This window comes from Mercenaria mercenaria, chromosome 4 (assembly GCF_021730395.1).
Source record: "Mercenaria mercenaria strain notata chromosome 4, MADL_Memer_1, whole genome shotgun sequence".
NCBI classification, from domain to species: domain Eukaryota; kingdom Metazoa; phylum Mollusca; class Bivalvia; order Venerida; family Veneridae; genus Mercenaria; species Mercenaria mercenaria.
This window is the reverse complement of record NC_069364.1, coordinates 60,965,378-60,979,569: the sequence shown is the minus strand read 5'-3', so window position 1 is coordinate 60,979,569 and position 14,192 is coordinate 60,965,378. Positions and strand designations below refer to the sequence as shown.

Genomic DNA, 14,192 nt, shown 5'->3' with positions numbered 1-14,192 from the left:
ACTGCCGACTAAGATCAGAATGATGGACTGGTCCAGTTTAGAAATTTAGCAAGGATGAATTTTGACTTCAGGACTAACGTTTTCTGTAACAAGAGGGCCAGAATGTCACAATATATGCCTATCACAGCAAATTAGCAAATAGCACCTGTATTTGCAAATGGAATTCTGTGGCTGTTTTGTAATTATTGTAACATTTGAAAGCATTTACCTTATATTCGGCACAGAAAAGCAGGTTACAGTCTTTGTGCATCTTGTTTACATACTCTTCTATCTCCTCCAACACAATAGGTCTGAATTAGTAGGAAAAAAAGATAAAATCAACAAGAGCTGTCCCTAGGACAGCGCGCTCCACTATTCGGCCATTTGACAGTAAAATAAATATAATTATGACTCAATAAAAGACCTCTACTTTAAAAGGAAGCCACACCACGGGGCATAAATCTGTCAAAACACAAATTAAGAGTTATTGGGATTGTTGCCACACAAACAGATGAAGATGGTTAAAATATATTTTGACTTTCAAGTAGTTATCTTATATAGTACCAAAGTTATGTCCAGTAAACGAAGTTTGTCAAAAAAATTAAGTTTGAAAGGGGCACAATTTGGTCAAAAATACAAATCAGAGTTGTGGGAATTGTTACTACATATGCAGATGATGATGATAAAGATACTTTTAAGTTTTAGGTCTTTATCTTATATTGTACTAAAGTTATATCCAAAAGCTAAGATTGCAAAAAAAATAGTATGAAAGGGGCATAATTCTGTCAAAAGTACAATAAGAGTTCTGGGCATTGTAACCACACATGCGTCTGATGATTACAAAGGAATAGTTTTAGTTTCAAGCCATTATCTTTTAAAGTACCAATTTGAATGATATGTCTATAAACGAAGCTTTTGAAAAAATTTAACATGAAAATAATTCCAAGTATAACAACTTTGTGATCCTGACCTCGGGTATAATGGGCCCAGCCCCTGCACATACTTTGTATGCTGGACAATGTTTATGTCAACTTACAGTAAGATATAAGCAATAGCAACAAAGATATGACAGAAAAACAAAGGCTGCCAAAAAACTTTAACCTTTGTAACACCTTGGTGATTGACCTTATGTATAATGGGTCCAGCCCTTATATATACATTGTACGCTGGACAATGTTTATATGAAGTAACAGAAAGATATAAGCAATAGTAACAAAGATATGACAGAAAAACAAAGGTTGCAGAACACTTTAACCAAGAAAGCTCACGCCGACACCGATGCAAGGGTGAGTGGAATAGACCCCCTATTCTCCGAATAGTGGAGCTAAAGAAAAACTTTTTACTGTTATACTATCAAAATTACATCATTAATAAAAGGGCCTAAAGTAACTTCCAAGTGGTTAAACTAAAATTAGAAAGCTGGTAATACCTAACAAAATTTTCTTTTTTCAAAATCAAAACAATTAATGGCTAATTTATTTCTTGTTTCCTAAAAACAACAACATTTTCTTGGACAGAACAAAGCTCAAGTGACAATATTTCAGTTATATCAAAGCAGACAATATTTTTGAATACATGTTCCGTATGCTACTACAAGCATCACAGTGCATGCGTGTACCTTTTTCTCTGAATTTTAGCAACTGCAGGGTCAATTCCTGTGAATTCATCATTATCACTCTCGGATGCAGGTTTCCTGAATTGCAAACATTGATGTTTCTATTGTAAAATCATAAATATTCATGGAAGGTCTATTTTTTGCATGGCTGAGTCAATCCACAAAATAAAATCCAAACAAACAAGTAAAATCCCTCATTTTACAGTGACATTTAAATCCACAAATTCAAATTCCAATAAAATAGCAGCATTGTCTATGCTGGTCGCAAATGCACTATGTTGGTTTTCTCATGGTGCGACTCATTTAATGATTCTACAGTATAGATGAAGGAAAATGACAATTTACAACATAAAGAATGATCAAATACTCTCAATTACAAACCAGAAGATGGTTCACATTTATGTAAGCTAAAAAGCTATATTTATAAACAAAACATTAAACAGTATCTTAGCAACATCTTTTAAAGAAGTCTGGCACAAAATAGGGATAAATCTGTAAGACAATATAGCCCTAACTAATATGGGTAAACAGTGAAGCAATAGCAGAAAAACTCTTTCCATAATGACAGTATAGGCAGTAAGTGTCAAGTTTTATAACTGACAGCCTTCCAAAGCACCTGCTTTTTTGTATTTACTGATATTGACTTACTTTTTGCCTGGGCCACTTCTCTTCTTCCAGAACCTGAACATTACAAAACCAACCACTGCACCGATAACAACCACCACAACCACAGCAAGCACTATACCAATTATCAAAGGCAGATTATCATCCTCTTCTGGCACTGTAATAATACATGTTACAATCAAATTCAACAAAAAATTGGTTAAATATTCCACAAAGCCTGACACCAATACTGGTATCTTCACTGATGTCTTCTAACAGAAATACATTTAAAACAGACAAACATACCTCATTATGTATTATTAGCAGTTATCCCATTGTTTGAGATTAAATATCTGAGCAACAAATGACTAAACTTGTCACTGAATATATACATTATATTTCCTTATTATTTCTATATCTGATGTTTGTTTGGTGTAGAATGAAAAAAATGCTGACTTCTATATTTTATGTCTTTTGGTTAAATACTCAAAAATAAAAAATAAAACAGCAAATTCGATGAATTGGTATCCCCCGCCGAAAGGGCTTGTGGTGAGGAATGGCTAAAAAATATATCCGGCAAAAAGTTAAGGATGTTACTAAGAGGCAAATAATTTCATCAGACAAGATCATTTTAACAGAAAATGATTTTTTTTTGCGGGTGGGTGGGGGCAGCGGGGGTGACCAGGTGAGGGTACAAAATCTCACTTGTTGATTATAAATATTGATTGAAAATTGAATATGATGAAAAAAAATTGGTGGGAGATGGGGATGCATGAATGGGGTGGTGGGCAAGACTGAGGTGGGGGAACGGTACAACTTTGCATGCTGATAAATATTCATGGAAGGTTTGAAAAGAAATAATAATAAAAAGTAGAAGGAATGATTTTTTTTTGTTGGGGGTTGGGGGGTTGGGGGTGACCAAGGCAAGGTGATGACCAGGTGTGGGTACAAAACTTCACAAATTTATAATAAATTTCCATGGAAAAGAATGAAAGAAGTTTAGTGCAATTCTACCAATTGGTTGGTTTGTTATGTACTAACCTGTAGATTTTTCAACAATTAAAGGGCAATAACTCTAAGAAAAATTGACCAATTGAAAAACAAAATGACTGGCATCATCAAAGTATGTTGGTTCATATTTACTTCAAGTTTCATGAAATTCTACCAGCTTATTTCTGAGAAATGGCTGCAGACGTGGATTTTTCATTAAATCAAGGGCAATAACTCTAAGGGAAATTCACCAATCAAAAAAAAACCTTGACGGGCATCATCGCAGTATGTTGGTGCATGTTTATTTCAAGTTTTATGAAATTCTACCTGACAGTTACTGAGAAATGGCTGCGGACGGACATTTTTCGGCATTTTTTTATTAAATCAAGGGCAATAACTCTAAGGGAAATTGACCAATAAAAAAACCTTGACGGTCATCATCGCAGTATGTTGGTTCATATTTATTTCAAGTTTCATGAAATTCTACCAGCTAGTTACTGTGGAATGGCTGCAGACGGACGCACGGACGGACGTTCTAACGAAACGGTCTTTATGTGACTCCCCCATTGTTCTCTCTATTGTTCTAACAGTCACATAAAAAGCGTAACTCCAAGTACATTGATGACGTTTCTGTGAAGGTCGGTGATTCTGTGATAAAATCCACGAAATGTGTTAGGAATCTTGGAGCAGTATTTGACAGCGGTATGGATATGGAACAACAAGTCAACTCGGTGTGCCGGGCTGGATATGCACAACTTCGCAGAATAGGTCACATCAGACGGTATCTTACCAGTGATGCCACAAAAACCCTTATAAACAGCCTGGTTACTTCACGGTTAGACTACTGTAATGCCTTGTTAAGTGGTATACCAAACAGCACACTTAACAAGTTGCAACATGTCCAGAACACTGCAGCTCGCGTAATCACTAAGACGCCCCGTCGCAATCATATAACACCGGTTCTGAAGGAGCTTCACTGGTTGCCAGTGAAATACAGGGTGCAGTACAAGGTTCTGACCCACACCTTTAAGGCGTTACACAATCAGTCCCCTGCCTATATTAGGGATATGCTAGAAGTGTATAAACCGGTCAGGACCCTAAGATCGCAAGACACGCTGTCACTGGTTATGCCAAAATCTAATACCATGATGTATGGCAATCGCAGCTTTTCGTGCACTGCTCCAAAGCTTTGGAACTCTCTTCCTGTCAAGATCAGGGAAGCTGACACGCTAGCTGCTTTCAAAAGCCTGCTCAAAACCCACTTCTTTGTACAATATTTTGTTAACTGACCGATACATTTATTTTTTATCTTGTTTTTTTTTTTAAATTATACTTGTTTTCATTCATGATTTTTTGTTAATGTGGAATGCATTATCTTTGTATACGTATTTGTTTGTATTTTTGCAATTTATTCTGTAAAGCACTTTTGAACGTGTACAAGTGCATGAAAAGAGTGCTATATAAATGTGGTATAATAATAATAATAATAATAATAAAAAGAAAAATAGTCACATAAACAGAACGGAATGAATGACATCAAAGAGAAAGTACCGTTATGCAGTCACTTAACCATCATTTCGCGGGCACGGAAGGACTGACGGACGGACAGACAGACAACCTGAAACCAGTATACCCCCCTCCCCCCTTACAACTTTGTTGTCGGGGGGGGGGGGGGTACAAAAAAACTTGACGGGCATCATCGCAGTATGTCGGTTCATGTTTATTTCAAGATTTATGAAATTCTACCTGCTGGTAACTGAGAAATTGCAGTGGACGGACGGACGGACGGACAACACCATTTCAATATCCCCCTCCCGATTTCATCGGCGGGGGATAATAAAATAATTATTTAAAACTGAATAAGAGAAAGTACAAAAAAATGTTCATTCAGTTATTATGATCTTTATCACTACGAAATGTGTTATGTGAACTCTTTATTAATGTCAGAAAATTCTGATTATATTATAAGAACTGTGATTTGGGAATATATAGTTCCCCGTGTGTGGCCTAAATACATTTTCTTTTATTTATAATGTAGCCTCTTGAGTGTAAACAAGCATTTTCTTTGATTTGACCTAGTGACCTAGTTTGACCCCACATGACCCAGATTCGTGCTTGTCCAAGACTCCATAAATACAAAAATTCTGACAAAGTTTCCGGAAGATTGGAGCAAAAAAGTGGCCTCTAGAGTGTATACAAGCTTTTCCTCTGATTTTACCTAGTGACCTAGTTTTTAACCTACGTGACCCAGATTCGAAATCATCTAAGGCTTTATAATAAAAAAACATTCTGACCAAGTTTCATGAAGAAAGAATAAACAAGAGCTGTCACTAATGGTGACAAATGACCCCGAAGCACCTTGACCTTTGACCTTGTGACCTTGACCTTTGACCTGGTGACCACAAAGTCAGTAGGGGTGGTGTACTCAATAATTACTATCAGCATGTGAAGTTTGAAGGTCCTGGGTGAAGTGGTTCACGAGTAAAGTGTCTTCATGCAAAAAGTTAACGTTGGCCCCTGTGACAGTGACCTTTGACCTGGTGACCCCAAAGTCAGAAGGGGTGGTGTACTCAGTAAGTACTATCAGCATGTGAAGTTTGAAAGTCCTGGGTGCAGTGGTTCGCGAGTAAAGTGTCTTCATGCAAAAGTTAACGTTGGCCCCTGTGAGCTTGACCTTTGACTGGTGACCCCAAGTCAGTAGGGGTGGTGTATTCATTAAGTACTATCAGCATGTGAAGTTTGAAGGTCCTGGGTGCAGTGGTTCGCGAGTAAAGTGCCTTCATGCAAAAAGTTAACGTTGGCCCCTGTGACCTTGACCTTTGACCTAGTGACCCCAAAGTCGGTAGGAGTGGTGTACTCAATAAGTACTATCAGCATGTGAAGTTTGAAGGTTCTGGGTGCAGTGGTCCGCGAGTAAAGTGCCTTCATGCAAAAAGTTAACGTTGGTCCCTGTGACCTTGACCTTTGACCTGGTGACCCAAAAGTCAGTAGGGGTAGTGTACTCAATAAGTACTATCAGCATGTGAAGATTGAAGTCCTGGGTGCAGTGGTTCGCGAGTAAAGTGCCTTCATTCAAAAAGTTAACGTTGGTCCCTGTGACCTAGACCTTTGACCTGGTGACCCAAATGTCAGTAGAGGTGGTGTACTCAAACTGTTTTATCAGCACGTGAAGTTTAAAGGTCCTGGGTGCAGTGGTTTGCGAGTAAAGTGCCTTCATGCAAAAAGTTAACGTTGGCCCCTGTGACCTTGATCTTTGACCTGGTGACCCAAAAGTCAGTAGGGATAGTGTACTCAATAAGTGCTATCAGCGTATGAAGTTTGAAGGTCCTGGGTGCAGTGGTTCGCGAGTAAATTTAAAGTGCCTTCATGCAAAAGGTTAACGTTAGCCCCTTTGACCTTGACCTTTGACCTGATGACCCCAAAGTCAGTAGGGTTGGTGCACTCAATAAGTACTATCAGCATGTTAAGTTTGAAGGTCCTGGGTGCAGTGGTTCGTGAGTAAAGAGCCTTCATGCAAAAAGTTAACGTTGTGAAGAACGGACTAACGAACGAACGAATGAACGAAAGAACTAACGAACGGACGGACAGTTCAAAACTAATATGCCTCCCTTCGGGGGGCATAAAAATGTGCCCCCCTACTGTGTAAAAAGCTTATTCTTTGATTTGACCTGGTGACCTAGTTTTTCACACAACATGACCTAGAAAAATTCATCCGAGATTTCATGCAAAAACATTCTGACAATGTTTCATACACTTCAAATGAAAAATGTAGCCCCTATAGGCTATATCATACACAATGTTTTTCTTTCATTTTAACAGGTGACCTAGTTTTTTAACCCCTATGACCCGGATTCGAACTTGGGCTAAGGATCATCAAGATAAACATTTTGACCAAATTTCATGAAGCTACGGTCATGAACGTGACCTCTGGAGTTAAGTTTTCTATTCGATTTGACAAGATGACCTAGTTTTTAAACCCACATGACCCAGATTCAAACTTGACCTAGAGATCATCAAGGCAAACATTCTGACCAAGTTTCATAAAGATTGAGTCACAACCGTGGCATCTAGAGTGTTCACAAGCTTTTCCTTTGATTTGACCAGGTGACCTAGTTTTTGAACTTACATGACCAAGATTCGAACTTAACCTAGAGGTAACCAAGTCAAACATTCTGACTTATTCTCATAAGTTTTAAACTTTAATTGTGCTCTCTAAAGTGTTAAAAAGTTTTCCCTTTGATCTGGCCTACTGATGACCCCACATGACCCATTTCGATCTTGACCTAGAAATCATCAAGGCAAACATTCTGACCAAGTTTCATAAAGACTGGGTCACAACTATGGCCTCTAGAGTGTTCATACGCTTTTCGTTTAATCTGGCCTACTGACCTAATTTTTGACCCACATGACCCAGTTTCAAACCTGACCTAGAGATCATCAAGACAAACATTCTGACCAAGTTTCATAACGATTGGGTCACAACTATGGCCTCTAAAGTGTTCACAAGGCAAATGTTGATGGACGATAGACGACCCACATCGCACGCCGACGGACAATGACCGGTCACAATAACTCACCTTGAGCACTTCGTGCTCATGTGAGCTAAAAAGATTAACTCCGCTGTTTCGTTTATTATATATTTGACTTTTCAAAAGAGTAAAATAATGTCGTCTGCCAGTGATCTTTCTAAAATATGAATGAATGAGTTGGGTTTTACGGCGAATTAACACAAAAAAGTCATATCGCTAAAATATGAAGAAAACAAGTAAATGAATTAAGTCATACATTTGTTTTTCTACGTTTTCTAAAGTGTCGAAACATTACTCTAAAAGTTAATCGACTGTTAGCTTAATCAACTGTTAAAGTTTCGGACAACTGGCTCCAGGATTCATGTAGGAAATGTAAGAATGTGACCGCTGGAATGTTTACTATAAGAATCTTTCACTGGATGAAGGTGCGGATGGAAATATCTGATTCTTAAAGATACCGAATTACTGCAAAACAGTTACCTGAGAGCCAGATATTTCCATCTGCACCTAAAAATTCTAACAGTGATAGATTCTTTCTCTTCATACTGTGGTCTTCAAAAAAAGAAGAAACAAGTGAATGAAGTATTGCCATGCAATACAAAGTCCCCTACTGGAAGGCACCTAATTTTCTCTACTGCAGTATAACATAATGAACTGATATCTGTCAATGATGTATGAACAATATTATACTATATATACAATATAACAAAGCACTTGGATTAAAATTTGCATATATAAAAACGTACAGTTGTTTTCATTTGGATTTTTTTTGGCCGATTATACAAAAAGTTATCATAAAATTTATTTATAGTAACAACAAAGTGAAATTAATCCTAAAAAAAAAAAATCTATAAAAAGTAAGTCCACAAGAAAATCTTTACCAGGTAGAGATAGATCAAAATACATCTAAATATTGGATGTAACATGCATGTTGTACCACAGAAAAGTAGTCTCAATGTTTCCCTACGGCCGGTAATAAAAAAGTTACAATGTAATCTATTTATAGTAACAACAAAGGGACGTAATTCTAAAAAAGTGTGCATCATGGTGGTGAACATTTGTGCCAAGTTGCATCAAAATCTCTCCATGCACGAAGAAGAAATGCTCCGGACAAAGTCATTCTTGAATTTGACCTTTGACCTCTAAGTATGACCTTGACTTTAGACCTAGCGACCTGGTTCTAGCGCAAGACAATTTGTCTCATGGTGGTGAACATTTATGCCAAGTTACATTAAAATCCCTCCATGCATAATGCTCAAGACAAAGTCATTCTTGAATTATACCTTTGACCTCTAATTATGACCTTGACCTTTGAGCAAGGGCTCCGGGATTTGCGCATGACACGTTGTCTCATCATGGAGAACATCTGTGTCAAGTAATATTGAAATCCCTCAATGAATGACGGAGTTATGGACCGGACACGAAACAGACCCTGTACATGCCATGTTAACATTTGACTACTAAGTGTGACCTTGACCTTTGAGCTAGGGGTCTGAAAGTTATGCATGACACATCGTCTTATTATGACGTACAATTTTGCCAATTGATATTAAAATCCCTTCATGGATGAGAGAGTTATGGACCGGACAGGAAAAAAGCCCTGTTGACCTTTGACCTCCAATTGTGACCTTGACCTTTGAGTTAGGGTGCGGGTTTTGCGCCTGACATGTCGTCACATCATAGGGAACATTTGTGTCAAGTAATATTAAAATCCCTTCACGGATGAAATAGTTATGGACCGGACACGAAACAGACCCTGTTCATGCCATGTTAACATTTGACTACTAAGTGTGACCTTGAACTTTGAGCTAGGGGTCTGAAAGTTGTGCATGACACATTGTCTTATTATGAGGTACAATTGTGCCAAGTGATATTAAAATCCCTTCATGGATGGGAGAGTTATGGACCGGACAGGAAAATAGCCCTGTTGACCTTTGACTTCCAATTGTGACCTTGACCTTTAAGCTAGGGGTCCGGGTTTTGCACATGACACGTCGTCTCATCATGGGGAACATTTGTGCCAAGTAAAAATAAAATCCCTTCATGGATAAAAGAGTTATGGACCGGACATGAAATTGCGGACGGACGGAATGACGGAATGACAGAATGACGGAAAAGCGCATTCCTATAGTCCCCCAAACTGGTTTTCAACCAGTAGGGGACTAATAATCATTATCGTTCTGATTCTGACATATCAGTTCCGTCGGTTGATGATTTGGATGATAAAATTCCGTTGATTCAGTTAGCTGAACATCAGAGTAATGAATGGTTGGTTGAAATATTCGTACACATACATCGCATACTATACAACTAAGAAAATTAACACAACAAATGTTTTATAAAATTATAAAAAAATATGTGTGTAAATAAACGTATGTTTGTAAAATTAATAATTCTTCAAAGATGGATGTAAATATCACAGATTCTTAGTACTTTACACACGCTCAGCGCGTTTCACACAGAGTAGACTATACATCAAAATAAACCATCAACATTCTCATGACACAAAAACGGATGTAAATTTTAAGTAATGCTGATGTAAATATTCATTGTTACTACTCGTGCACGGTATTTGTAACGATAACATGTTTATTTTGTTATTGAGAAAAGGGGAATCAGGTAGTGAGACACATATCCGTGAAACAAATGGTTGTACTACTTTTGAATGGTATTGACTATAATACCATGAAGTAAACCCTGAATTATCAATAAAAACAGAATCGACTTTTCCGATAACGTTCTTGTTATCATTTTCTGTTTATATAATGTACATTTTATACAACTATTTATTAATGTGTTTATATGAGAAAAAAATTCAAAAACTAGAATGTGTCTGTAGGACACAGGGTGTGCCCCCCACTGGTACCTTTGTCACAAATAAGGGGCAATAATTCAAATGTTTGCAGTCTTAAGGGGGTATAGCCTTAACAAACATTTTATGAAAAGGATTCATTATTCTAGGCCATATCCTTTCGACTACCGCTATCGTACACCGACGCACTACCTAATCTGCCAGATGCAGACTATATTTTTGGGGTTCTCCATTACCACTACTGTTTTGCAGGCGGGCTACCGGAGACAACTAATACGTACCAGAAAAATGGGGGTGCTCATTTCCGTAGTGCATAATGCAGTATTTGGGTAAAAATCGTATTTTCTCTCAATTGAAAATTATAAGAAGGAATTACCAAAAATATACTACATTTTTACGCTGCGGTAATTTTTATGTAAAACGGGTGCTACTCTATGGTAGTTATGTCCATTGTATGGTTATTGGTATAACTACACTGTGGCACAACTTATAATTTCTTGTTTCTTGCAATAGTCTACTATGGTATTTATATGCAGATAAAACATTCAGTTAATGTTATTTATTAAAAGTCACATATTTAAACGGTCGTCACTGCATCACTGTGGCAGTACAAGCTATTTTGTGTGAATATGTATTAATACGCTGCGGCACTGTCTTGAGTTTTGCATGACTCCTGCATTAAACTACTGTGGTAATCGGAGGAATAAAAAATGCCTACAGGATAAGTTTTGATTACTAGTATAATCCTTTTGCAGGGTAATTTTCTCTGCACTGTTGAAGTTCACCTAATTTCATTTAATATGTGTAATAACTACACTATGGCACTGCTTTAAAATTCAAGTTTCTCACAAAAGCCTACTACAGATTATAGTAACGGGACGAGTAAAACGACACTGCGGTACTACTGAAATTCGTTCTTCCTGCAAACGTCTACTGTGGTACTTATTTGCGGAGTAAACATTTAGTTAATAATATTGATTAAAGAGAGGCTTTAAAATATTCGTGTCAGCAGATGCCGTTTCTGCCTATCATTGGAAGTGTCAAGTTTATATTAGAGGGGAAAAAGAAGTAGGACTAACGAGGAAGGTTGTTGAACATCTGGTTGAACCGTATACGTGTTTCTAGACACATCCCTTTGGCACAGGCGTTCCTTGCCAGCTCAACCCATCTTTGTGGGTCTTTAAATATAGTGCGGAAATTCTGGCCATATGATTGACACCACAGAAATTAGTCCGACAGAAGGATGATAGCCACCTTTCGAACCACACAACAGCGTTGAGGTAGAAAAAATCTTCCCACTTCTCCCTAACGTCTCCCCACTTCTCCCTAAATCAGCTTGAGGGAGAAGTGACTTCTCCCAAGAAATTGGACCTAGCTAGACCCCTGTATATTATATACATTTCACACACATTTTTGAACCTTGGGCAATAATTTGAATAATTATGGTAGAAATTACAAATCTGATATCACATGCCAAATATCAAGGCCCTAACTCATTATTGATTCAGAGAAGACAATTATCAAAGTTTCTTATATAAATGCCTATAGTAGGTACATGTCACTTATATTGTCACTGAAAAAGCATGAAAATCCTGACTATGAACAGTGACGCCTGTCAAAATAGAGTCTATTTTATATAAAATTCTATATAAAACACCTGTGGTTTTGCGTGCTAAAGTGTAGCGTGTGGCCGTTAACTGTTATCTTTTGTAATCATGGGTTGCGAAAAGTGACCACGCCCTCTGGCGGCCATGTTTTTTGACGAATCAGAAAAATTTGAACAATATTTGTAGAAGGTCACACAAGAACCATTTACACGCGTAAAATTGTTTTCAAAGTCCGGCCAGCAGTTTCACACAAAAGATTTTTAAAGTTTCCACTATATACTTAGTTGACAACCAGGAATAGGCTGGTGACCATAGAGAAAGACCGTTGACAGCCGGGAAAGACCAACTTTCAGGAGTACAGGGAGCTTAGCACGTCTTTTGTACATCTCCCGTGAGGAAGAGACCTCTATTCCGCTATAGACAGATATGTGACAAGATACCCCAAGGTCATTCGAGAGCGGGGGAGGATAATCAACCAAATAGCCAGACAATGGAATCGACAATGCCAGACTTACGGACATTGAGACAGAATATCGATTTAAACAGTTGTGGCAAGCAATGCAAGAACGCAAGAGGCCTAAAGATTCATCAAGGCAAGATGGGCTGTCTGCCTATCCTGAGACTAACACAACGCTCAGGGTAACCTGTTGAGACGGGGGAGGAGATGAACCAGGAAACACACCACAAAACTCAAAACCTCCAAGTGACAGAGGATGGAGGAGCGGACAGCGAGAGTAGCGATTGAACTTTGATAGAAGACATGTTGAACTTTAGCCAGTCGCAAAAGCCTAACACAGCAAGACAAGGGATGGTGAATGGTGGTGACAAGGAAGGCACAGTCAAGCCAAGAGTAAATTGGCCATGTAGCAACCGTAGTGAGTGGAAGAAGCTGGATGATGACTCCATTTTAGAGGTAGTCCTAGCAGGAAAAGTGGACAGGAAGATAGAGGTCATGACCAAAATTGTGTATAAGATGGGGTTAGATCAGTTTGGAGAAGAAGAGAAAGGAAAGAGAAGTAGACAAGGCAACCAAGGCACAATAGGACAAGAGTCAAACAGACGCAACAAGAGAACGCCTGCTTAAGAGTTACTGCAGCTGAGGAAGCAATTCTTGAAGTCTAGTGCCGAGGAGAAGGTAGACTCAGCAGATCTTAGCAAAAGTCTATGTGAAAGACTGACATTACTGAAAAGAGCAGAAAACCGCAGGAAAGATAGACGAGACTGGGCTAGGAAAAGAGCCAAGTTCATCTCAAACCCTATGGCTTCATGAAAAAGATGCTAGGTGACCGGAGATCAGAGAGACTGTCCAGTCCTAGAGAAGAGGTAGAGGAACACCTTAGCAATGTGCACGGTGATGCAAGAAGAGATGTACCCTTAGAGCAACTCATCGGTCCAAGTGAACCACAGAAATCCATGAACGATGGTGAGCCGACATTGCAGGAGGTGATGGATGTCATAACTACATGGACACATCAGTCCAGAAGGGTGGAGTGCCAGGTGTCCCAGGCTGTCTAGAGCATACAAGTGTCTTAACAAAGATCATTCAGGAAGCAAAGGACAGCAAAGGAGATCTGACAGTGATGTGGTTAGATTTGGCCAATGCCTATGGCAGCATACCCCATCAGCTAGTGGACCTCACCCTGGAACGTTACCATGTTCTAGAGAAGTTCAGGAAGGTGTTGCAGCACTACTTCGACAATTTTCAAATGCGTTTCACAGTGGATGACTACATCACGATCTGGCAAAGATTGGAAGTCGGCATTGTTACAAGATGCACAATATCAGTTGTTCTGTTTTCAGCAGCTATGAGCCTACTGGTTAAAGTCAGCTGAGAAGATGAGCCGTGGTCCTGTCCTGTCAACAGGTGTAAGACAGCCAGCAACAAGAGTGTTTATGTATGACATGACAATTACAGCAAAGTCAGTCCCAGGATGGAGGTGGGTGCTGGAAGATCTTGGTGAACTGGTTGAGTGGGCCAGACCTCCACATGATGACTGAACCAGTACGTAGTGTTTATCACTGTATAAAACCATTATATGGAAAAGTGATCACGCCCT

At 38.6% G+C, this 14,192-nt stretch overlaps 1 protein-coding gene across 1 annotated transcript in view; it reads right to left on the bottom strand.

Annotated features, from left to right (window-relative positions):
- LOC128546154 (receptor-type tyrosine-protein phosphatase eta-like) overlaps window positions 1-12,521 on the bottom strand; it is a 37,090-nt gene extending 24,569 nt beyond the window's left edge. The window contains exons 1-5 of the mRNA XM_053542230.1: window positions 12,416-12,521; window positions 8,197-8,268; window positions 2,243-2,375; window positions 1,598-1,672; window positions 209-290 (exon numbers count right to left, since the gene is read on the bottom strand). Coding sequence (XP_053398205.1) covers window positions 209-290; window positions 1,598-1,672; window positions 2,243-2,375; window positions 8,197-8,268; window positions 12,416-12,521 — 468 coding nt within the window. The remainder of the gene's footprint in view (window positions 1-208; window positions 291-1,597; window positions 1,673-2,242; window positions 2,376-8,196; window positions 8,269-12,415) is intronic.
- Window positions 12,522-14,192: the final 1,671 nt, after the last annotated feature.